This window comes from Carcharodon carcharias, chromosome 30 (genome assembly GCF_017639515.1).
Source record: "Carcharodon carcharias isolate sCarCar2 chromosome 30, sCarCar2.pri, whole genome shotgun sequence".
Taxonomy (NCBI): Eukaryota; Metazoa; Chordata; class Chondrichthyes; order Lamniformes; family Lamnidae; genus Carcharodon; species Carcharodon carcharias.
In genome coordinates, this window is record NC_054496.1 from 5270930 (window position 1) to 5296901 (window position 25972).

The 25972-nt window shown below is 43.6% G+C and overlaps 1 protein-coding gene across 1 annotated transcript in view; it reads left to right on the plus strand.

Moving 5' to 3' along the window:
• LOC121271297 (calcium-binding mitochondrial carrier protein SCaMC-1-like) overlaps nucleotides 1–25972 on the plus strand; it is a 104014-nt gene that overhangs the window by 62340 nt on the left and 15702 nt on the right. The window contains exons 2-6 of the mRNA XM_041177185.1: nucleotides 11968–12094; nucleotides 13022–13109; nucleotides 19490–19601; nucleotides 22247–22405; nucleotides 22678–22827. Coding sequence (XP_041033119.1) covers nucleotides 11968–12094; nucleotides 13022–13109; nucleotides 19490–19601; nucleotides 22247–22405; nucleotides 22678–22827 — 636 coding nt within the window. The remainder of the gene's footprint in view (nucleotides 1–11967; nucleotides 12095–13021; nucleotides 13110–19489; nucleotides 19602–22246; nucleotides 22406–22677; nucleotides 22828–25972) is intronic.

A 25972-nucleotide genomic window follows, 5' to 3' on the forward strand; every position in this document is an offset into this window, starting at 1 on the left:
TTAATCACAGCGTCTGGTCAGTGAATTACCTTAATCACAGCGTCTGGTCAGTGAATTACCTTAATCACAGCACCAGGCCAGTGAATTACCTTAATCACAGCACCCGGTCAGTGAATTACCTTAATCACAGCGCCTGGTCAGTGAATTACCTTAATCACAGCACCAGGTCAGTGAATTACCTTAATCACAGCACCAGGTCAGTGAATTACCTTAATCACAGCACCTGGTCAGTGAATTACCTTAATCACAGCACCTGGTCAGTGAATTACCTTAATTACTGCATCAGGTCAGTGAATTACCTTAATCACAGCACCTGGTCAGTGAATTACCTTAATCACAGCGCATGGTCAGGGAGTTACCTTAATCACAGCACCTGTTCAGTGAGTTACCTTAATCACAGCACCAGGTCACTGAATTACCTTAATCACAGCACCAGGTCAGTGAGTTACTTTAATCACAGCACCAGCTTAGTGAATTACCTTAATCACAGCGCCTGGTCAGTGAATCACCTGAATCACAGCGCCTGGACAGTGTATTACCATAATCACATTACTGGTATGTGAGTTACCTGAATCACAGCGCCTGGACAGTGAGTTATCTTTATCACAGCGTCTGGTCAGTGAATTACCTTAATCACAGCGTCTGGTCAGTGAATCACCTTAACCACAGCGCCTGGACAGTGAATTACCTTAATCACAGCGTCTGGTCAGTGAATTACCTTAATCACAGCACCTGGTCAGTGAATTACCTTAATCACAGCACCAGGTCAGTGAATTACCTTACTCACAGCACCAGGTCAGTGAATTACCTTAATCACAGCGTCAGGTTGGTGAATTACCATAATCACAGCACCAGGTCAGTGAATTACCTTAATCACAGCACCAGGTCAGTGAATTACCTTAATCACTGCGCATGGTCAATGAATTACCTTAATCACAGCATATGGTCAGTGATTTACCTTAATCACAGCGCCTGGTCAGTGAATTACCTCAATCACAGCACCAGGTCAGTGAATTACCTTAATCACAGCGCCTGGTCAGTGAGTTACCTTAATCACAGCCCCTGGTCAGTGAATTACCTTAATCACAGCACCAGGTCAGTGAATTACCTTAATCACAGCACCAGGTCAATGAATTACCTTAATCACAGCACCAGCTTAGTGAATTACCTTAATCACAGCCCCAGGTCACTGAATTACATTAATCACAGCACCTGGTCAGTGAGTTACTTTAATCACGGCGTCTGGTCAGTGAATTACCTTAATCACAGCGTCCTGGTCAGTGAATTACCTTAATCACAACGCCTGGTCAGTGAATTACCTTAATCACAGCCTATGGTCAGTGAATTACCTTAATCACAGCCTATGGTCAGTGATTTACCTTAATCACAGCGTGTGGTCAGTGAATTACCTTAATAACAGCGCCTGGGCAGTGAATTACCTTAATCACAGCGAATGGTCAGTGAATTACCTTAATAACAGCGCCTGGGCAGTGAATTACCTTAATCACAGCCCCTGGTCAGCGAATTACCTTAACCCACATCGCCTCGGCAGTGAATTACCTTAATCACAGCCCCTGGGCAGTGAATTCCCTTAATCACAGCCCCTGGTCAGTGAATTACCTTAATCACACCCCCTAGTCAATGAATTAACTAAATCACAGCACCTGGTCAGGGAGTTACCTTAATCAAAGCACCAGGTCAGTGAATTACCTTAATCACAGCCCCTGGGCAGTGAATTACCTTAATCACAGCCCCTGGGCAGTGAATTACCTTAATCACAGCCCCTGGGCAGTGAATTACCTTAATCACAACGCCTGGTCAGTGAATTACCTTAATCACAGCACCAAGTCAGTGAATTACCTTAATCACAGCACCAAGTCAGTGAATTACCTTAATCACAGCCCCTGAGCAGTGAATTACCTTAATCACAGCCCCTGGTCAGTGAATTACCTTAATCACAGCCCCTGAGCAGTGAATTACCTTAATCACAGCCCCTGGTCAGTGAATTACCTTAATCACAGCACCAGGTCAGTGAATTACCTTAATCACAGCACCTGGTCAGGGAGTTACCTTAATCACAGCACCAGGTCAGTGAATTACCTTAATCACAGCGCCTGGTCAGTGAATTACCTTAATCACAGCCCCTGGGCAGTGAATTATCTTAATCACAGCCCCTGGTCAGTGAATTACCTTAATCATAGCCCCTAGTCAGTGAATTACCTTAATCACAGCCCCTGGTCAGTGAATTACCTTAATCACAGCACCTGGTCAGTGAATTACCTTAATCACAGCACCAGGTCAGTGAATTACCTTAATCACAGCACCAGGTCAGTGAATTACCTTAATCACAGCACCTGGTCAGTGAATTACCTTAATCACAGCACGAGATCAGTGAATTACCTTAATCACAGCCCCAGGTCAGTGAATTACCTTAATCACAGCACCTGGTCAGTGAGTTACCTTAATCACAGCGCCTGGTCAGTGAATTACCTTAATCACTGCGCATGGTCAATGAATTACCTTAATCACAGCATATGGTCAGTGATTTACCTTAATCACAGCGCCTGGTCAGTGAATTAGCTTAATCACAGCACCAGGTCAGTGAATTACCTTAATCACAGCGCATGGTCAGGGAGTTACCTTAATCACAGCACCTGTTCAGTGAGTTACCTTAATCACAGCACCAGCTTAGTGAATTACCTTAATCACAGCCCCAGGTCACTGAATTACCTTAATCACAGCCCCAGGTCACTGAATTACATTAATCACAGCACCTGGTCAGTGAGTTACTTTAATCACGGCGTCTGGTCAGTGAATTACCTTAATCACAGCGCCTGGTCAGTGAATTACCTTAATCACAACGCCTGGTCTATGAATTACCTTAATCACAGCCTATGATCAGTGAATTACCTTAATCACAGCGTCTGGTCAGTGAATTACCTTAATCACAGCGTCGGGTCAGTGAATTACCTTAATCACAGCCCCTGGGCAGTGAATTACCTTAATCACAGCATCAGGTCAGTGAATTACCTTAATCACAGCACCTGGTCAGTGAATTACCTTAATCACAGCGCCTGGTCAGTGAATTACCTTAATCACAGCCTCGGTCAGTGAATTAACTTAATCACAGCCCCTGGGCAGTGAATTATCTTAATCACAGCCCCGGACAGTGAATTACCTTAATCATAGCCCCATGTCAATGAATTAACTAAATCACAGCACCAGGTCAGTGAATTACCTTAATCACAGCACCAGGTCAGTGAATTACCTTAATCACAGCCCCTGGTCAGTGAATTACCTTAATCACAGCGTCTGGTTAGTGAGTTACCTTAATCACAGCCCCTGGGCAGTGAATTACCTTAATCACAGCCCCAGGTCACTGAATTACCTTAATCACAGCGTCTGGTTAGTGAGTTACCTTAATCACAGCCCCTGGTCAGTGAATTACCTTAATCACAGCACCTGGTCAGTGAATTACCTTAATCACAGCCCCTGGTCAGTGAATTACCTTAATCACAGCACCTGGTCAGTGAATTACCTTAATCACAGCACCTGGTCAGTGAATTACCTTAATCACAGCCCCTGGTCAGTGAATTACCTTAATCACAGCACCTGGTCAGTGAATTACCTTAATCACAGCACCTGGTCAGTGAATTACCTTAATCACAGCACCTGGTCAGTGAATTACCTTAATCACAGCCCCTGGTCAGTGAATTACCTTAATCACAGCGCCTGGTCAGTGAATTACCTTAATCACAGCCCCTGGTCAGTGAATTACCTTAATCACAGCCCCTGGTCAGTGAATTACCTTAATCACAGCACCTGGTCAGTGAATTACCTTAATCACAGCACCAGGTCAGTGAATTACCTTAATCACAGCGCCTGGTCAGTGAATTACCTTAATCACAGCACCAGGTCAGTGAATTACCTTAATCACAGCGCATGGTCAGTGAATTACCTTAATCACAGCACCTGTTCAGTGAGTTACCTTAATCACAGCACCAGCTTAGTGAATTACCTTAATCACAGCCCCAGGTCACTGAATTACCTTAATCACAGCACCTGGTCAGTGAGTTACTTTAATCACAGCACCTGGTCAGTGAATTACCTTAATCACAGCGTCTGGTCAGTGAATTACCTTAATCACAGCGTCTGGTCAGTGAATTACCTTAATCACAACGCCTGGTCTATGAATTACCTTAATCACAGCCTATGGTCAGTGAATTACCTTAATCACAGCTATGGTCAGTGATTTACCTTAATCACAGCGTGTGGTCAGTGAATTACCTTAATAACAGCGCCTGGGCAGTGAATTACCTTAATCACAGCGCCTGGTCAGTGAATTACCTTAATCACAGCGCCTCGGCAGTGAATTACCTTAATCACAGCACCTGGGCAGTGAATTACCTTAATCACAGCCCCTGGTCAGTGAATTACCTTAATCACAGCCCCTGGGCAGTGAATTACCTTAATCACAGCAGCCTGGTCAGTGAATTACCTTAATCACAGCACCTGGTCAGTGAATTACCTTAATAACATCTCTGGTCAGTGAATTACCTTAATCACAGCACCTGGTCAGTGAATTACCTTAATCACAGCACCTGGTCAGTGAATTACCTTAATCACAGCACCTGGTCAGTGAATTACCTTAATCACAGCACCTGGTCAGTGAATTACCTTAATCACAGCACCAGGTCAGTGAATTACCTTAATCACAGCACCTGGTCAGTGAATTACCTTAATCACAGCACGAGATCAGTGAATTACCTTAATCACAGCCCCAGGTCACTGAATTACCTTAATCACAGCACCTGGTCAGTGAATTACCTTAATCACAGCCCCTGGTCAGTGAATTACCTTAATCACAGCCCCTGGGCAGTGAATTACCTTAATCACAGCCCCTGGTCAGTGAATTACCTTAATCACAGCCCCTGGTCAGTGAATTACCTTAATCACAGCCCCTGGTCACTGAATTACCTTAATCACAGCGTCTGGTTAGTGAGTTACCTTAATCACAGCCCCTGTTCAGTGAATTACCTGAATCACAGCACTTGGACAGTGAATTACCTTAATCACAGCGTCGGGTCAGTGAATTACCTTAATCACAGCGTTTGTTCAGTAATTACCTTAATCACAGCACCAGGTCAGTGAATTAGTTTAATCACAGCACCAGGTCAGTGAATTAGTTTAATCACAGCACCAGGTCACTGAATTACCTTAATCACAGCACCAGGTCAATGAATTACCTTAATCACAGCACCAAGTCAGTGAATTACTTTAATGACAGCACCAGGTCAGTGAATTACCTTAATCACAGTACCAGGTCAGCGAATTAGTTTAATCACAGCCCCAGGTCACTGAATTACCTTAATCACAGCACCAGGTCAGTGAATTACCTTAATCACAGCACCAGGTCAGTGAATTACCTTAATCACAGCACCAGGTCAGTGAATTACCTTAATCACAGCACCAGGTCAGTGAATTACCTTAATCACAGCACCAGGTCAGTGAATTACCTTAATCACAGCACCAGGTCAGTGAATTACCTTAATCACAGCCTACGGTCAGTGAATTACCTTAATCACAGCCTATGGTCAGTGATTTACCTTAATCACAGCGTGTGGTCAGTGAATTACCTTAATAACAGCGCCTCTACAGTGAATTACCTTAATCACAGCGTATGGTCAGTGAATTACCTTAATAACAGCGCCTGGGCAGTGAATTACCTTAATCACAGCCCCTGGTCAGCGAATTACCTTAACCACATCGCCTCGGCAGTGAATTACCTTAATCACAGCACCTGGTCAGTGAAATACCTTAATCACAGCCCCTAGTCAATGAATTAACTAAATCACAGCACCTGGTCAGGGAGTTACCTTAATCAAAGCACCAGGTCAGTGAAATACCTTAATCACAGTGCCTGGTCAGTGAATTACCTTAATCACAGCACCAGGTCAGTGAATTACCTTAATCACAGCACCAGGTCAGTGAAATACCTTAATCACAGCACCAGGTCAGTGAATTACCTTAATTACTGCATCAGGTCAGTGAAATATCTTAATCACAGCAGCTGGTCAGTGAATTACCTTAATCACAGCCAATGGTCAGTTGAATTACCTTAATCACTGCATCAGGTCAGTGAAATATCTTAATCACAGCGCCTGGTCAGTGAATTACCTTAATCACAGCCCCTGGTCAGTGAATTACCTTAATCACAGCACCTGGTCAATGAATTACCTTAATCACAGCGTCTGGTCAGTGAATCACCTTAACCACAGCGCCTGGACAGTGAATTACCTTAATCACAGCGTCTGGTCAGTGAATTACCTTAATCACAGCGTCTGGTCAGTGAATTACCTTAATCACAGCACCAGGCCAGTGAATTACCTTAATCACAGCACCCGGTCAGTGAATGACCTTAATCACAGCGTCTGTTTGGTGAATTACCATAATCACAGCACCAGGTCAGTGAATTACCTTAATCACAGCACCTGGTCAGTGAATTACCTTAATCACTGTGCATGGTCAATGAATTACCTTAATCACAGCATATGGTCAGTGATTTACCTTAATCACAGCGCCTGGTCAGTGAATTAGCTTAATCACAGCACCAGGTCAGTGAATTACCTTAATCACAGCGCATGGTCAGGGAGTTACCTTAATCACAGCACCTGTTCAGTGAGTTACCTTAATCACAGCACCAGGTCAGTTAATTACCTTAATCACAGCACCAGGTCAATGAATTACCTTAATCACAGCACCAGCTTAGTGAATTACCTTAATCACAGCGCCTGGTCAGTGAATCACCTGAATCACAGCGCCTGGACAGTGTATTACCATAATCACATTACTGGTATGTGAATTACCTGAATCACAGCGCCTGGACAGTGAGTTATCTTAATCACAGCTTCTGGTCAGTGAATTACCTTAATCACAGCATCTGGTCAGTGAATCACCTTAACCACAGCGCCTGGACAGTGAATTACCTTAATCACAGCGTCTGGTCAGTGAATTACCTTAATCACAGCGTCTACTCAGTGAATTACCTTAATCACAGCACCAGGCCAGTGAATTACCTTACTCACAGCACCCGGTCAGTGAATTACCTTAATCACAGCGTCTGTTTGGTGAATTACCATAATCACAGCACCAGGAAGTGAATTACCTTAATCACAGCACCTGGTCAGTGAATTACCTTAATCACTGCGCATGGTCAATGAATTACCTTAATCACAGCATAGGGTCAGTGATTTACCTTAATCACAGCGCCTGGTCAGTGAATTAGCTTGATCACAGCACCAGGTCAGTGAATTACCTTAATCACAGCGCATGGTCAGGGAGTTACCTTAATCACAGCCCCTGTTCAGTGAGTTACCTTAATCACAGCACCAGGTCAGTTAATTACCTTAATCACAGCACCAGGTCAATGAATTACCTTAATCACAGCACCAGCTTAGTGAATTACCTTAATCACAGCCCCAGGTCACTGAATTACATTAATCACAGCACCTGGTCAGTGAGTTACTTTAATCACGGCGTCTGGTCAGTGAATTACTTTAATCACAGCGCCTGGTCAGTGAATTACCTTAATCACAACGCCTGGTCAGTGAATTACCTTAATCACAGCCTATGGTCAGCGAATTACCTTAATCACAGCCTATGGTCAGTGATTTACCTTAATCACAGCGTGTGGTCAGTGAATTACCTTAAAAGCAGCGCCTGGGCAGTGAATTACCTTAATCACAGCGTATGGTCAGTGAATAACCTTAATAACAGCGCCTGGGCAGTGAATTACCTTAATCACAGCCCCTGGTCAGCGAATTACCTTAACCACATTGCCTCGGCAGTGAATTACCTTAATCACAGCACCTGGGCAGTGAATTACCTTAATCACAGCCCCTGGTCAGTGAAATACCTTAATCACAGCCCCTAGTCAATGAATTAACTAAATCACAGCACCTGGTCAGGGAGTTACCTTAATCAAAGCACCAGGTCAGTGAATTACCTTAATCACAGCCCCTGGGCAGTGAATTACCTTCATCACTGCATCAGGTCGGTGAAATATCTTAATCACAGCCCCGGGGCAGTGAATTACCTTAATCACAACGCCTGGTCAGTGAATTACCTTAATCACAGCACCAAGTCAGTGAATTACCTTAATCACAGCACCAAGTCAGTGAATTACCTTAATCACAGCCCCTGAGCAGTGAATTACCTTAATAACAGCCCCTGGGCAGTGAATTACCTTAATAACAGCCCCTGGGCAGTGAATTACCTTAATCACAGCCCCTGGGCAGTGAATTACCTTAATCACACCCCCTAGTCAATGAATTAACTAAATCACAGCACCTGGTCAGGGAGTTACCTTAATCACAGCACCAGGTCAGTGAATTACCTTAATCACAGCGCCTGGTCTGTGTATTACCATAATCACATTACTGGTATGTGAATTACCTGAATCACAGTGCCTGGACAGTGAGTTATCTTAATCACAGCGTCTGGTCAGTGAATTACCTTAATCACAGCGTCTGGTCAGTGAATCACCTTAACCACAGCGCCTGGACAGTGAATTACCTTAATCACAGCGTCTACTCAGTGAATTAACTTAATCACAGCACCAGGCCAGTGAATTACCTTAATCACAGCACCCGGTAAGTGAATTACCTTAATCACAGCGTCTGTTTGGTGAATTACCATAATCACAGCACCAGGTCAGTGAATTACCTTTATCACAGCACCTGGTCAGTGAGTCACCTTAATCACAGCGCCTGGTCAGTGAATTACCTTAATCACTGCGCATGGTCAATGAATTACCTTAATCACAGCATATGGTCAGTGATTTACCTTAATCACAGCGCCAGGTCAGTGAATTAGCTTAATCACAGCACCAGGTCAGTGAAATACCTTAATCACAGCACCTGTTCAGTGAGTTACCTTAATCACAGCACCAGCTTAGTGAATTACCTTAATCACAGCCCCAGGTCACTGAATTACCTTAATCACAGCCCCAGGTCACTGAATTACATTAATCACAGCACCTGGTCAGTGAGTTACTTTAATCACGGCGTCTGGTCAGTGAATTACCTTAATCACAGCGCCTGGTCAGTGAATTATCTTAATCACAACGCCTGGTCTATGAATTACCTTAATCACAGCCTACGGTCAGTGAATTACCTTAATCACAGCCTATGGTCAGTGATTTACCTTAATCACAGCGTGTGGTCAGTGAATTACCTTAACAGCGCCTGGGCAGTGAATTACCTTAATCACAGCGTATGGTCAGTGAATTACCTTAATCACAGCGCCTGGGCAGTGAATTACCTTAATCACAGCCCCTGGTCAGCGAATTACCTTAACCACATCGCCTCGGCAGTGAATTACCTTAATCACAGCACCTGGGCAGTGAATTACCTTAATCACAGCCCCTGGTCAGTGAAATACCTTAATCACAGCCCTTAGTCAATGAATTAACTAAATCACAGCGCCTGGTCAGTGAATTAGCTTAATCACAGCACCAGGTCATTGAATTATCTTAATCACAGCGCATGGTCAGGGAGTTACCTTAATCACAGCACCTGTTCAGTGAGTTACCTTAATCACAGCACCAGCTTAGTGAATTACCTTAATCACAGCCCCAGGTCACTGAATTACCTTAATCACAGCCCCAGGTCACTGAATTACATTAATCACAGCACCTGGTCAGTGAGTTACTTTAATCACGGCGTCTGGTCAGTGAATTACCTTAATCACAGCGCCTGGTCAGTGAATTATCTTAATCACAACGCCTGGTCTATGAATTACCTTAATCACAGCCTACGGTCAGTGAATTACCTTAATCACAGCCTATGGTCAGTGATTTACCTTAATCACAGCGTGTGTTCAGTGAATTACCTTAACAGCGCCTGGGCAGTGAATTACCTTAATCACAGCGTATGGTCAGTGAATTACCTTAATCACAGCGCCTGGGCAGTGAATTACCTTAATCACAGCCCCTGGTCAGCGAATTACCTTAACCACATCGCCTCGGCAGTGAATTACCTTAATCACAGCACCTGGGCAGTGAATTACCTTAATCACAGCCCCTGGTCAGTGAAATACCTTAATCACAGCCCTTAGTCAATGAATTAACTAAATCACAGCGCCTGGTCAGTGAATTAGCTTAATCACAGCACCAGGTCATTGAATTATCTTAATCACAGCGCATGGTCAGGGAGTTACCTTAATCACAGCACCTGTTCAGTGAGTTACCTTAATCACAGCACCAGCTTAGTGAATTACCTTAATCACAGCCCCAGGTCACTGAATTACCTTAATCACAGCCCCAGGTCACTGAATTACATTAATCACAGCACCTGGTCAGTGAGTTACTTTAATCACGGCGTCTGGTCAGTGAATTACCTTAATCACAGCGCCTGGTCAGTGAATTATCTTAATCACAACGCCTGGTCTATGAATTACCTTAATCACAGCCTATGGTCAGTGAATTACCTTAATCACAGCCTATGGTCAGTGATTTACCTTAATCACAGCGTGTGGTCAGTGAATTACCTTAACAGCGCCTGGGCAGTGAATTACCTTAATCACAGCCCCTGGTCAGCGAATTACCTTAACCACATCGCCTCGGCAGTGAATTACCTTAATCACAGCACCTGGGCAGTGAATTACCTTAATCACAGCCCCTGGTCAGTGAAATACCTTAATCACAGCCCCTAGTCAATGAATTAACTAAATCACAGTGCCTGGTCAGTGAATTACCTTAATCAAAGCACCAGGTCAGTGAATTATCTTAATCACAGTGCCTGGTCAGTGAATTTCCTTAATCACAACGCCTGGTCAGTGAAGTACTTTAATCACAGCCCCTGGGCAGTGAATTACCTTAATCACAGTGCCTGATCCATGAATTCCCTTAATCACAGCGCCTGGTTAGTTAATTTCCTTAATCACAGCACCAGGTCAGTTAATTACCTTAATCACAGTGCATGGTCAGTGAATTACCTTAATCACAGCGCCTGGTCAGTGAATTACCTTAATCACAGCACCTGGTCAGTGAATTACCTTAATCACAGCCCCTGGTCAGTGAATTACCTTAATCACAGCCCCTGGTCAGTGAATTACCTTAATCACAGCCCCTGGTCAGTGAATTACCTTAATCACAGCCCCTGGTCAGTGAATTACCTTAATCACAGCCCCTGGTCACTGAATTACCTTAATCACAGCGCCTGGTCAGTGAATTACCTTAATCACAGCGCCTGGTCAGTGAATTACCTTAATCACAGCGCCTGGTCAGTGAATTACCTTAATCACAGCAACAGGTCAGTGAATTACCTTAATCACAGCGTTTGTTCAGTAATTACCTTAATCACAGCACCAGGTCAGTGAATTAGTTTAATCACAGCACCAGGTCAGTGAATTAGTTTAATCACAGCACCAGGTCACTGAATTACCTTAATCACAGCACCAGGTCAATGAATTACCTTAATCACAGCACCAAGTCAGTGAATTACTTTAATGACAGCACCAGGTCAGTGAATTACCTTAATCACAGTACCAGGTCAGCGAATTAGTTTAATCACAGCCCCAGGTCACTGAATTACCTTAATCACTGCACCTGGTCCGGGAGTTACCTTAATCACAGCACCTGGTCAGTGAGTTACCTTACAAACGGCATCTGGTCAGTAAATTACCTTAAACACAGCACCAGGTCAGTGAATTAGCTTAATCACAGAACTAGGTCAGTGAATGACCTTAGCCAAAGCACCAGGGTGCTGACTTGCCTTAGCCAAAGCACCAGTTTGGTGAGTTGTCTTAATCACAGTGCCAGGCCATTGTCTGATGCCATGCCCACACACCAACACTCACTGAACCTCAGTCCAACTCACTGAACGTGAAACACTCTGAGACCTTCCTCAGAGATCTGAATAACACACATTCCTCATTTCTCTCATTTTCTCTTCCTTCATCTTTCAGGAAATCCTGCGAGCAGGCGATACCAATCATGATGGTCAGTTGGACCTGGCGGAGTTCATTGAATATCTAAGGCAACATGAGAGAAAACTCAAGCTGGTGTTCAAGAGGCTTGACGAGAACAATGATGGTACTTAGAAATTAACTGCTTCCTCAAGTTCCAGTTCCCCCTCCTGTTCTTCCCCCATACCTCTGTAACTGTTTCCTTTTCAAACATTTATCTCATTTCATTTTGGAAGTTGTTACTGAATCTGCTGTATTCAAACTCTTTTCTGAAAATTCATTTTAGGGCCACAGCTAACTCGCAGCATTAACTTCCCATCCCCTAGAGAAAGTGGTACTGCATTTTCCTCTTACTGCTGCAGTCTGTGTTGTATTGGCACAACCACAGGGCTGTTATACAGGGAGTTCAAGTGACGATGAAGGAAGGGCTAAATCAAGATGGTGATTGGAATGGTGGGGTTCACAGCCTTTGTCCTTCTAGGTTGTAAAGGTCATGTGCTTGGAAGGTGCTGTCAAAGGAGTCTAAGTGAGTTGCTGCAGTTCATCTTGTATATGGTCCACACTGCTGCCACTGTGCGCCAGTGGTGAAGGGAGGTGAAATTGAGTCCAGTATGTGATGAGAATTTTAATTCAAATCGCTATTAGGTCAGACTGGGCTTCAGAGATAAAAGAACAGTCACTACTTCCAGATTTACCATGGCAGTGGATTAAGGAGCACAGCCTAGTACCAGATGAGGTCAGTTCCTCATCCTGCAAAGAGCATTCAACACTTGGAAGGAACTTAAAATTAGGGGAGGGAGAAGGGGACTGATCCAGTTTGATGGCGAAATTAAGATGGGCCAAATGGCCTCCATTCTTTATCTGTTGCAGACTCTTACCTTCCTACATTCAAACAAACTGTGTCAGCCATGGACACACCATTTGAGAAGTTCAGAGGAACAGACTAGAGTCCATGTCAGGATAATAATTTGAATGATCTCTCAGGCTCCCCCCTCCCTAACATTGTTTGGCCTAACTCTAGTCTCCTGATTGTTGTCTCTGTGTCTTGGATCAGGTGAGATTGATGCCTGCGAGATTCAGCACACTCTCTCGACCCTCGGGATCACTATCACACTGCAACAAGCAGGGAGGATCTTGCACAGGTGAGACATTGTGTGTGAAAGCAAATTCCTCACCACCCACCCTGTTGTTGCTGGGGAACATTTACCAGTCCCAAATGACCATCCTTTGTGTGTGTGAAAGATAACAATTTTTGCACAATCAGCTTTCAAAACTACACTGAGAAATGGCCAGTGATGTTGTTTGAGGTACAAATATTGACCAGGACTCCTGGGAGAACTCAACTGCCCCTCTTTTTAATTGAGCTCTGGGATCTTTTACATCCACCGGAAAGGGCAGACAGAACCATAGCTTAACATCTCATCCAAAAGATGGCACCTCTGACTCCCTCAGTAGTGACCCTCCAACAGTGCAGCACTTCCTCACCACTGATCCTTCGACTGTGCAGCACTCCAAAAGCGCAGCGTTCTCTCAGCACTGACCCTCTGATAGTGCAGCATGTTAACAGAATCCATATTATTATTTTTATTTTTGTTTTTGTTTTGGATTTCCAGCATCCGCAGTTTTTTGCTTTTAATAGAATCCAAGCTGGTTGGCAAAGTCAAAACCAAGACATGGAGCTTTTCTTTACTAAGAGAGTTTATTAACTTCATTCAGTTTCATACCTCTCCTCATACCCAGTGTCCAAGCTGTCCCCTATATATGTGCTCAGAGTACTTAAGTAAACAATGCCCTTCACTTGTGTATCTTAACAATATAAATATAAGTAACATACTATCAACAGACTCCCCTTTCTTTCTTTAAACAATAGACTTTATAACACACTCAAATAATTTCAAAACAAATTAAAGAAAAAAATTATTTTCCACATTTTATATATCCCATCACCACCCTCTTCTAGGACCACCAACAATTTCTTCAAGCAAACATTCCTTTTTGTAAAGCATTCTGAAAGTTGGTGACTTGCACTGACCCATTTAATCTTAGAGATCCCTTTTCTCTCCAACACTTCTTTAATATGAGCAAGGTCAATCCTTAACATTTTCTCAGTCACACTCATTACTGAATGTACGTTATCCTATAGAGAATGGTTATCCACATAACAATCAATGGGCAAACCTTTCTCAGAATGACCTTTGTATAGAATATTCCTCAAAAATGTTTGATAAGTAAAATCCCTTACCTATTGCTTCTACTAGAGTCAGCGTTTCTGCAGCTAAGGTGCTTTTAACCACCCTTTTTATTTTCTTCGCTTCCAAGGCCAATGGACAACACTTGTTATTCATTCCCACCAAGAATATGATAAACCCTGCTGTACAACAATATCCATCTGGAAAATTGGCACATGAAGCATTATTAAAAATGACTAATTTCATGTGTTCTGGATCACCCAAGGCTGGAAACTTGAGTGTGTATATCATTGAATTTCATTTCTTTAATGTTCTATTTGTTCTCAGAACTTCAACTGTAGCATGTTTCATCATAGTACTCAGTTCCAATACATCATAACTAGTGTCAGGTCTAGTCTGAATGCACAACCAGTTCAACTGTCAAATTAAACTTCTTAATTGATCTATTTCTTCCATGGAATCATGATGATCTTTCACTTTCTGGCCCGATTTATTGGGATACAATTGACATTTTCTAAATAAGACTGTTGATTCAAGGTTATGCCCAACTTATTCTGCTTAATGTCTAACCCTATATATTTAAAAGCTCCTGAAGCCAAGCTTCCAACCTTGAATTCCTCCTTTATTTTGTCTATCACCCATTGCTCAAATTCTGCAGAACCTCCCCACAGAAAATCATCAATGTGCATCATAAAGATGCCTGCTGGTTTCTCCTTGTGATACCAATAGAACATTGCTGGGTCTGCCTGTAGCTGAATACAACCTGTTTTCAGCAAGATGGACCTAACTGAGAAATACCACATCCTCGACACATCATCCAACCCATAACACACTTGTTCAATTTCCACAGCTTCCCTTCTATATCGCCAGTTTCTTTAGGTGGTTTCAAAAACACTTCCCTTTGAAATTTCTCACCCTGCAAAAATGCAGCTTTTCTATCAACTGATTTACATTCCCAGGAATATGTTGCTAAAAGAGCTAAGTTAATCTTCAAGCTCACTTTTCCTGCAGTAGGGGAGTCCACCCTGACATCTTGATCACCAAGTCTTTCTTCGAAACCCCAAACTAAGAGTCTGGCTTTAGCCTTATACATGCCATCTGGAAGTACCTTTTCTGTGTACATTTACCTGTGTGATAAGGCTGCTTGTCTCCTGTCTGGTATTTCAGTGTATACACCAAATTCTTTCTAACTTTCCAATCTTTTCTGTTTGGCTTCCTTTATCAACTGATCTTCTAATTTGTTAGTATTCACTAAAACTTATCAATCATAAGGACTTCTTCTTCTAGTTGCATTCCTAGCCTGTTCTACGCTTCTTATTCTTGTCAAACAATGACCTCTACTTGCCCTCCTATCTCTTTCTGGACTACTGCTACACAATCTCTTCTTCCTTTGATCAGTGTCCCTTTCGCAAGTCTGTGATCTTTTCCTAGGGCCGTGATCATTTCCCAGTCCACTTTCAGAACTCGCTGCGTTTTCTGGCCTTCCATACCCTTACCTCATTTTGCCAATCTACAGCTCTTAGCTCCTGTCCACAATCTTGCACATTCAGCCAATGTTTGTATTTGCTGGTGGCTTTTCCTGCTCTTCCTACAACGTCAGCCTTCGTCCATTCACTGGCCCCTTCTTCTGGCACATATATTACTCTAGTGCCAAATATGGATAGTTGCCCTTTGGTATAAATAGCCTTACCCTGTGCTTCAATGTCACTTTGTTCATATTCAGTCAGCTCTTTATCTACCATAATCTGCTCCTTGTAATTGTCCAGCGTTTGTGTATGTGAAGTGCATGGTGCCTCTTCACTTTCTATTACCTGTTCAGATTCATTGACAACAAGCCTCGAGGAATGTACCCTAACAGTTTGATTGCCATGTTGTAAAATTACTGTTTTTCCATCACTGCTTTACCCAGGCCTTTCCACTCTTTCTGCCTTTCTCTTTTCTAATATACCATGCCGCCTGGATTAAAATGTATTGCTGATGGCCTTATGTGGTGCTGTAAGGCTTGCTGGATTTTCTCTGAAACCTCAGCCTTGGCAAATGCCTTTCTCCCAGCATGCAGGGCATTCAAATACTCAGAAAAAATTGAATTAATCATCGTACCTTCCAAGGCCGGGGAATGATTCCACATCATCGAAGGTATTTTTGGATTTCTCTCATAAACTCATTGTCAGGGACTGTAGCCCCCAACCATTTGAAGTGAATTCTTCACATGGACTGCCCATGCCAGGGCAGATGTCAGTTTACAGCTTGGTTGGTCAACTAAGATTTTGTGAAGCATCTCATTTACTGTGTGATTTCTTTCACAAACCCCATCACTACAGGGACTTTCTGCTGCAGTGTTCATTACTACAATGTTCATATTTTCACACATACTTTTAAATCCATTGTTGGTAAATCCGTCCCCCACCCCCCCATCAGTTAAGAAATTAGCCAGTGCTTCAAGTTCAGTTCTTATCAATTTTTTCCATTATCTTGTCTATAATTACCTTTTTGCCTTTACCATATATTACTCTTGACAGACTGAATCTAGTTACTGTGTCTATGAAGTGTAAGAGAAAAACATTTTTGTCCTTATCCCATACCTTCAAGTCCATTGCTACAATTTCATTAAAGTCTCTTGCTAATGGGAAATTCAGTACAGGCCATGTTACATATATTGCATTTCTCACTGATATCTTCTTTAAGTTTAGTATATTCATCATCCATTACCCCAGCATCCTTTAGTAGAATTTTTAATCAATGACAAAATGGATGAGCAAACTTCCAATGTAGTTTTAAAACAATTTGTCTTTTTTCTTTTAAACTCCTATCCCCTGGTGTCATCAACACTTCTTTAAACGTTATTAGAAACGTTAGGACTTGTTAAGGGGATACATTAATGTCCCGATTGTCTAAACCCTAAATCTACAGGTTTCACAAAAACAACTGCCTTGTCGTGTTTGATATCTAATTTCATTTGAGCCTTTTACATAGATGGCTTACTCAACAGTTAATGAATTTCACTGGATATTACATCTGTGTTGATAAAATGGTTTACGCCAGCTATTTTACGCAGAATCAGCACTTTGTTTCGAGATTTTAATGTGCTTTTGTCCCCGTACCTGAAGTAAGTAGGACTTCTCATTTCTTAAACTTACTTCAGCCTTTACTATTTAGAGAATCCAGGTAACACTTAAACCAATTCGCTCTACATACTGTGGATGTGCACCCACTATCTAACACAGCACAATTGAATGAGTAGACAACTAGAACATCCATTATCGGAATAAAGCTTCTAGTGGCCAGTACAATTCCTTCTGACTGATCGGTATCTCATCTTCCCCTTCTGAACTTTCCATGTCATTTCAAAAATGCTGTTATTCCGTTTTGGAGAATTTATCACAATGATATTTTGAGTCATATCTGAAGCACCTGTTTACCCTTCCTCAGTTATTCCTGGGGTTCATTCTGCTGCCTTAGTTACCCAATTCCTGTCATCTGTTAGAGCTGCCAAAAAGGCCGCTCTCCTCATTTCTTTCGTTTGAGGTCCTTCTTTCATATTGATGCTTGCGCCTCGTATCCAAACACTCTCAAAATTCTGCCAGCATTGAATCCTCCATCTTTTGTCTTTCCACTGAATATCCCATCGCTGCCACAGCTGGAAATAAATGTTTCCCCAGAAATTGTTTTAAAGCTTCAGACATCTGTTCCAAAAGTGTTTCCCTTTTGGAGAATCTAACTCCAGTCAAGGCCAGGAGCATGTCCATCTCTGATAATTCAGCACAATCCAACAATTTGAAAGCAAGCACTGAATTGGGGCTCTCCATATAGAATTTCTAGCAATGTTATATACTCTGTTAAATTCCATGATATATTCTTCTATGGACTAACTGTCCATCTATTTATATTTATCAAAGTCCGACCATGCCTCGTATGCATTTAAGAGATCATCTTCCTTTTAAATTTTGTCCTTAAAATTTAAGAGTTTATCCAAATCTTCCTCAGTGTCCAAATGATGAGCCTCTAGTTCCGAAAATACTGTGCACCCATTGGGAAGCAATGCCATGACCATACCTTGCTTTTTTTGGGTAAATACGTAACCCATGTCCACATATCCACTTAATTCTTCCATTGGCCATAAGTTTCAGCTTCACAGAACAACAGTGGAAAACCTAACCCCGAAACTTTACACTTGCTTTTAGCCATTCTTCTCCAAAGTGACTCCAATTACAACCTTCTTTCTGAAATAAGTCTTAGCTCCCAATCTTCAACTTTAGGCAACCATCCTCTGCTACCAATGTTAACAGAATCCAAGCCAGTTGGTGAAGTCAAAATCAAGACATGAAGCTTTTCTTCACTAAGAGAGTTTACTGACTTGGTTCAATCTCATACCCATCCTCTCACACCCGGTCACCCAGCTGTCCCCTATTTATACTCTTTTAAGTAAAACAAAAATTCAAGAAATTGAACTAAAATCAATAAATGGGGTCCGGGGGGGGGTGGTTTATATGTGCCCAAAGCACTTAATTAAACAATGCTCTTCACCGTATCAATATAATTAACATACTATTAACACAACACTCCTACGGTGCCACTGACAGTGCAGAACTCCCTCAATACTGACCCTCCGACATAGCGGTAGTCCCTTAGTACTGACCTTCCAAAAATGCAGTGCTTGGTTGGTACTGACACTCTAATAGTGCAGCACTCCCTCAGCACTGACCCTCCGACAGTGCAGCACCACCTTGGTACTTATCCTCCAACAGTGTGGCTCTCCCTCAGTACTGACCCGCCGACAATGCTGCACTCCCACAGTACTGACGCTTGAATAGTGCAACGCTTGCTCAGGACCTCATTCAGAGTGTCTGCCTAGATTTTATGCCCAAGTCCTAGAGTGGGATGTGAACAAATGTCTTCTGACTCAGGGGTGAAAGTGTTACCCGCTGAACCAAGGTGACACTTCACCGAAATGTTTGCTTTTGGGGAAGGGAGGAGTTGGGGAGCTGTTCTGCACGTGGCTTTACCTTAACATGAGACCCACACAGGATCCAGCAGCAGTGATGGGACAGTGATCAGGATTGGGGAACCCTAGACATGTCTGGGAGTACTGAGGCCAATTGATATCTTGGCCATTGGCCAAGCAGTGTGGTCTTGGAAAGGCCAGCTATCCACCTTTCTCAGCATGGGAAGGTCCAGCAAAGGCGGAATCTGAGGGAGCTGGGCTGGGTGGGGGGGCGGGGGGGGGCGTTGCAGGGTGTTGGGGCGAATGGTAGGTTGGTTCAGGTCAGAAGGAGAAGCACACAGGCCCTGTGTAACACTGGAATTCACACTAATTATCTTCTGTCCTCACACAGTATGGACACAGAGGGGAGGATCACTGTGGACTGGAATGAATTTCGAGACCATTTCATTTTTAATCCATTAACCAACATGGAGGAGATTGTTGAATACTGGAAACATTCAACGGTGAGTTCATATCCAGTGCTGACAGTCACACGAAGCATTCACATCCAGAGATCTGTTGGTATACATTTCAGGAAAGGACTGACAGGCTGGCTGTCTTTTTTCTTGGAAAGAGGTAGCTGCAGGGTGACCTAATAGAGATCTTTAAAATTCTGAAAGGCTTTGATCGAGTGGATACAGACGGAATTTTCCCTCCTGCAGGGAAGAGCAGAACTACAGACCATCAATATAAGATAGTCATCAAGAAATGCAATAGGGAATTAAGGAGAAACTTCTTCACCCAGATAATGGTGAGAATGTGGAACTCACAACCACAGGGAGTGGGTGAATAGTATATTTTAAGGGAAGCTAGAGAAGTATATGAGGGAGGAGAGATCAGAATGTTACGATGATAGATTTAGTTGAGGAAAGATGTGAGGAGCCTCAGTGGAGCATAAATACTGGATGGGCTGAATGGCCTGTTTCTGTGCGACATCTCCTGTGTAACTGAGTAGCCAACTTTAGTTATATGTATTGCTGGAGGTTTTATCACATGACCCACACTCACACTCCCATAGGTCACCTGACACTTCCAAGCCATCAATGGCCCAATTGGAAACCATAGAGATTTCCTGTTACGCAATTGGATGATTCCTGACTCCAGAGCTTTTTCTATCCCAAATCCCAACTGCCACAACCAAGGTCCCAGTCACCACTGACCACTTGGAATCTCACTGTGTATCAGTGCATTAGCCCCTGGAAATTGCTGAGGGAGACCTGGCTCAGAGAGCACAAACTGCCCTTTTCAGGGTTGGGGAGGTGTGTGCAGGGTGTGGGTAGTGTGGGACGTAGATAGGGGTGAGGATATTGTGGAATATGGGTGCAGAGTGGGAGTAGTGGTTGGTGGTGTGGTGTGTGGATGGGAGGGGTGGGGTGTAGTGTGTGGGCAGGGGTGTGGAGTGTGGGTGTGGAGGGTATAGGTGTGAGGTGTGCAGGGGTGTGGGCGGGGTGCTGGGGGTGTGGGGATGCAAGCAGGGGTGGGGGAATGGATGGGAAATGTGGGTGGGGGGCATGTGGAGTGGGGCATGTGGGTGGGGGGTGGTGTGTGGGCATATGTCGGGGTGGGGGTTGTGGGGTGTGGATGGGGTTGTGGGCAGGGGTGTCTGGGTGTGGATGGAGGTTGGGTTGGCGGATTGTGGGTGGTACAGGGTGTGGGTAGTGGGGGGTGTGGGGGCAGGGGTTGAATTTACACTCCATCCAGAACATTTCGGATGCTGCATCACTGACCTTTGAGCCTGCTCTGTACCAGAGTCAGAGCAATTGGGGCGTTTGTTACATTCTGAAGAAGGTGGAATTTCAATTTGTTCAATAACCAAATCAAGAATACCACATTGTGAACTTTAGAAAGACTGAGCATTGCTCTCAATCTGAGAACGCTGGTTCTCTGCTGATTTTCCTATTCTCAGGAGACAGTGAAAAGTGGGGCAGAGACTGATCACTGTATCTGGCATAACAAGCAAACGCTTTATTGGCTAATCACAACGTTTGACTTATGGGGGTGTCTCAGCATGGACCGTCCCGTGTTTTGATTGGTGTGAGGGCATAAAGGGTGGGGGTGGGGAAGCAGATGATTAAAAATAAACATCTTGTCCAAGTTTTAATACTAAGGGACCCTTCACTTCAATGGCTCTGGGTGTAGTGTTGACACTGTGCTAGCATATGGGACTGTATGGGGAAGGCAGGCATAAAGATTGACTATGGACAAGTGGAACCACTGGACATGACCCTGTGATTGAATGGGGATAAATTATGTAGTCAATCGATCAAATAGGTTTCCCTAGAGAGACCATGGAAGCTGTTTGTGTTGATGCATTCAAATTAGATAGATTGTTTTCAGAGAATCTTTGAGATCCAGTGTATAACAATTTGGGACCTGCCGTGCGGTGAGTGTAGGATGTGTGAGAGGAACAGTTGTCTTTGGCTCTATGATTTCCAAAGCTCTCCACCATTGCAGGTTTACCCCACTTCATGTCTGGGTCGGTTGTATTTTCATTGATTAAGATTGATCACTGTGATTAGACAATAATGTGACAACTGGGATGGTGGAAGGTAAATGAGATGGTCTCTGGTCTTTATTTGTCCAGGAATCCCTCAGGTTCTCTTGTAGATAGAGCATCTCAGCTCAGCTGTGATGAGCTGCAAAAATTCAAATCCCCCTCACTCAGCGAATTGGCCAAGATTCCCAATCGTGGTTACTCTGCAATGATCCCTTTTCTGGAGGGGGTCACACATGTTTGTGAAGCCAGGACAGAATCTAACTCTGATGAGCTTCTCACACTCAATGGTAAGGTTCAGGCACAATGGCAACTATTACAGGGACCAGGAGGAGGCCATTCAGCTCCTCAAGTCCATCCTGCCATTCAGTTAGATCCACTGACTTATCTTGGTTTCATATCCCTGAATACTTTACCTAACAAAAATCTATCCATCTCAGTTTAGACATTTCTAGCTGACCCCAGCTTTGGGGAAGAGAGTTCCAGGTTTCAAACTGACACTGGGTTCTGTTCTTTGGGTATAACTGGGAATATTCCAGGGTAGCTTCAAGAGAGAGTTTGCCCCTTTAAGTAAAATGGTGCCCCATTTTAAACTCTGCTTATCTTGGCTTGCAGTTCATGGACATCGGCGAGTCACTGACCATCGTGGATGAGTTCTCAGAGACGGAGAGGAGGAGTGGATCATGGTGGAGGCAGCTTCTTGCTGGAGCTATGGCGGGTGCAGTGTCACGCACATGTACTGCCCCCCTGGACAGGCTCAAAATCTACATGCAGGTGAAGTACAGTCATTGACAGCAGCAGAATGAGCAGTTTCTCTGGAGACCTCAGGAGGGCGTTGAGGCCAGTGAGAGGGATGGGGATCGGGTGATCCGAGTCCCTTGCCTTTCTCCTCTCCCAGCGTAAAAACACTTGGTGACACCTCCGATTGTTCAGGAGAGGAGAATGAGTAACTCACCTTCAGTGTCCACCATATTAGAACCAGTCCTTCAAGCACGAGGAAATGTTTAAACTAAACAGTGAAGATTGCTTGTTCCTCTCCTCTCCAGGTCTTTGCTGCCAAGCAGAAGTTAAACCTGGTTGGCGTGTGGATGATGATGGTGAGAGAAGGAGGCTACATGTCACTGTGGCGGGGTAACGGAGTCAATGTCCTGAAAATCACTCCTGAAACAGGCATCAAATTTATGGCTTACGAGCAGGTACTGGGGTGGGGAGAGGGGCATGCTTAGTGATTTCAGCTCATGTAGAACCTTACTGACCTTGTTTGGCCCATAAATGCAATCCAAAACACTATCAACAGAGATGATTGATCATTTTGGGAGATTCTGGGCTCATTCTGTCTCCGAGACCTTTCCTCAGGCATTCTTGTAGTGTGAGCTGTGGCTCAGGGTGAAATCTCACCTCGGAGTCAGAAAGGTGTGGGTTTAAGTCCCTCTCCAGAGATCTGAGCACAAAAATCTAAGCTGACACTGCCTAGTGCAGCACATTGAACTTGCAGCACAGGAAATAAGACCATAAGATATAGCAGTAGAAGTAGGCTATTCAGCCCATCGAGTCTGCTCCGCCATTCAATGAGATCATGGCTGATTGGACGATAATCCTCAACTCCACTTTCCTGCTTTGTCCCCATAACACTTGATTTCCTTACTGATTAAAAACCTGTCTATCTCAGCCTTGAATATACTTAATAACCCAGCCTCTACAGCCCTCTGTGATAAAGAATTCCACAGACTGACTACCCTCAGAGAAGAAATTTCTCCTCATCTCTGTACCCCCTTACTCTGAGATTATGCCATCTGGTCCTAGACTCTCCCACAAGGGGAAATGACCTTTCAGATCTACTCTGTTAAGCTCCCCCTAAGAATCTTCTATGTTTCAATAAGGTCACCTCTCATTCTTCAAAACTCCAATCAGTACAGGCCCAACCTACTCAACCTCTCCTCATAAGAAAATCCCTCCACACCTGAGATCAACCTAGTGAACCTTCTCTGGACTGCCTCCAATGCCAATACATCTTTCCTTAGATAAGGGGACAAAATTTGTTCACAGTATTCTAGGTGTGGTCTAACTAGTGCCTTGTATAGTTTTAGCAAGACTTCCCTGTTTTTACACTCCATTCCCTTCGAAATAAAGGTCAACATTCCATTTGCCTTTCCTATTACCTGTTGAACTTGTATGCTAGCTTTCTGGGATTCATGCACAATGACTCCCAAATCCCTCTGTGCTGCAGTTTTCTGCAGTCTTTCTCCATTTAAATAATATTCAGCTCCTCTATTCTTCCTGCCAAAGTGCATAAACTCACATTTTCCCACATTATATTCCATCTGCCAAGATTTTGCCCACTTACTTAACTCATCTTTATCCCTCTGTAGACTCCTTGTGTCATCCTCACCACTTGCCTTCCCACCTATTTTTGTGTCATCTGCAAACTTGGCTATAGTACATTCATTCCCCTCATCTAAGTCATTAATATATATTGTAGATAATTGAGGCTCCAGCACTGATCCCTGTGGCACTGCACTAGTTACAGGTTGCCATCCTGAAAATGCCCCCTTTATCCCAGCTCTCTGCCTTCTATTAGTTAGCCAATCCTCTATCCATGCTAATATAGTACCCCCAACACCATGGGCTCTTATCTTATTAAGTAGCCTTATGTGTGGTACCTTATTGAATGCCATTTGGAAATCCAAACAGATTACATCTATTGGTTCCCCTTTATCTATCCTGCTTGTTACCTCCTCAAAGAATTCTAATAAATTTGTTAAGCATGATTTCCCCTTGATGAAGTCATGCTTTCTCTGTTTGATTAAGTTATGTATTTCTAAATACATAAATGATAAGGCAGAGGTCATGGTACATGTTGGTACCAATGACACAGGTAGAAAGAGGGATGAGGTCTTGCATCAAGAATTCAGGGAGTTAGGCAGTAGACTAAAAAGCAAGATCTCTTGGGTTGTAATCTCTGGATTACTCCCAGTGCCATGTGCTAGCGAGCTCAGAAATAGGAGAATAATACAGATGAATACGTGTCTTAAGAGTTGGTGCAGGAGGGAGGGTTTTAGATTCCTGGATCACTGGGACCGTTTCTGGGGAAGGTGGGACCTGTACAAGCGGGACGGTCTACATTTGGACCAGAGCGGGACTAACATCCCTGCGGGCAGGTTTGCTAGTGCTTTTTGGGAGGAGTTTAAACTAATTCGGCAAGGGGAGGGGACACAGAATGTTAGCAGAATAGGGACACATCATGATACAGTAAAACAATCAAGTCAGAGGGAGTACAGCTGCAATAAGCTTCAAGGGAGTAGGGCAAGGCTGGATGGCCTCTACTTTAATGCCAGGAGTATTACAGGTAAAACGGATAAGTTAAGGGTGAGGATTGACATGTGGAATTGTAATATAGTAGCCATCACTGAGACATGGTTGAGGGAAGGGCAGGATTAGCAGCTCAGCATTCCGGGATATAGAATCTTCAGGCGAGACAGGGAAAGGGGTAAAAGAGGAGGAGGCGTTGCATTATTAGTTAAGGAGTCAGTTACTGCAGTAAAGAGAGATGATATCTTGGAGGGGGCATCGAATGAAGCTTTGTGGGTAGAGCTTAGGAATAAAAAAGGGGCAACCACATTATTAGGTGTTTATTATAGACCCCAGATAGTCAGTGGGAAATTGAAGAGCAAATATGTGCACAATTTATGGAGGTGTGTAAAAACAATAACATAGAGTAATTATATTAGGTGATTTCAACTTTCCCAACATTAGTTGGGATCGACATTGTGTTAAGGGCTTGGATGAAGTGGATTTCTTGAAATGTGCATAGGAGAACTTTTTAGGTCAATATGTAGAGGGTCCAACAAGGGACGGTGCATTGATGGACCTAATTCTGGGGAATGAAGCCGGACAGTTGGCTGAGGTGGTGGTGGGTGAGAATTTTAGTGATAGCGACCACAACATGGTACAATTTAAGCTTGTAATGGACAAAGAAATAGACAAGTTGCAAAAAAAATGTTTTGGATTGGGGAAGAGTGGATTTTAGTAAAATAAGGCAGGAGCTGGCCAAGGTAGATTGGGAACAGTTATTTGTGGGGAAATATAAAGAGGAACAGTGGGGGGTGTTCAAAAAGGAAATGGGGAGAGTACAGGCTCAACATGTTCCCTCTAGGATGATAGGAAGGAGTAACAAGCCCAGAGAACCATGGATGACCAGAGATATTCAGGTTAAGATGAGAAGGAAAAGAGAGGCTTTTAGCAGGTACAAGGGAAGCAAATCAGCAGAGGTATTAGTGGAGTACAGACAGTGTAGGGTGGAGCTTAAGAAAGCAATTAGGAGAGCAAAGAAGGGATATGAGA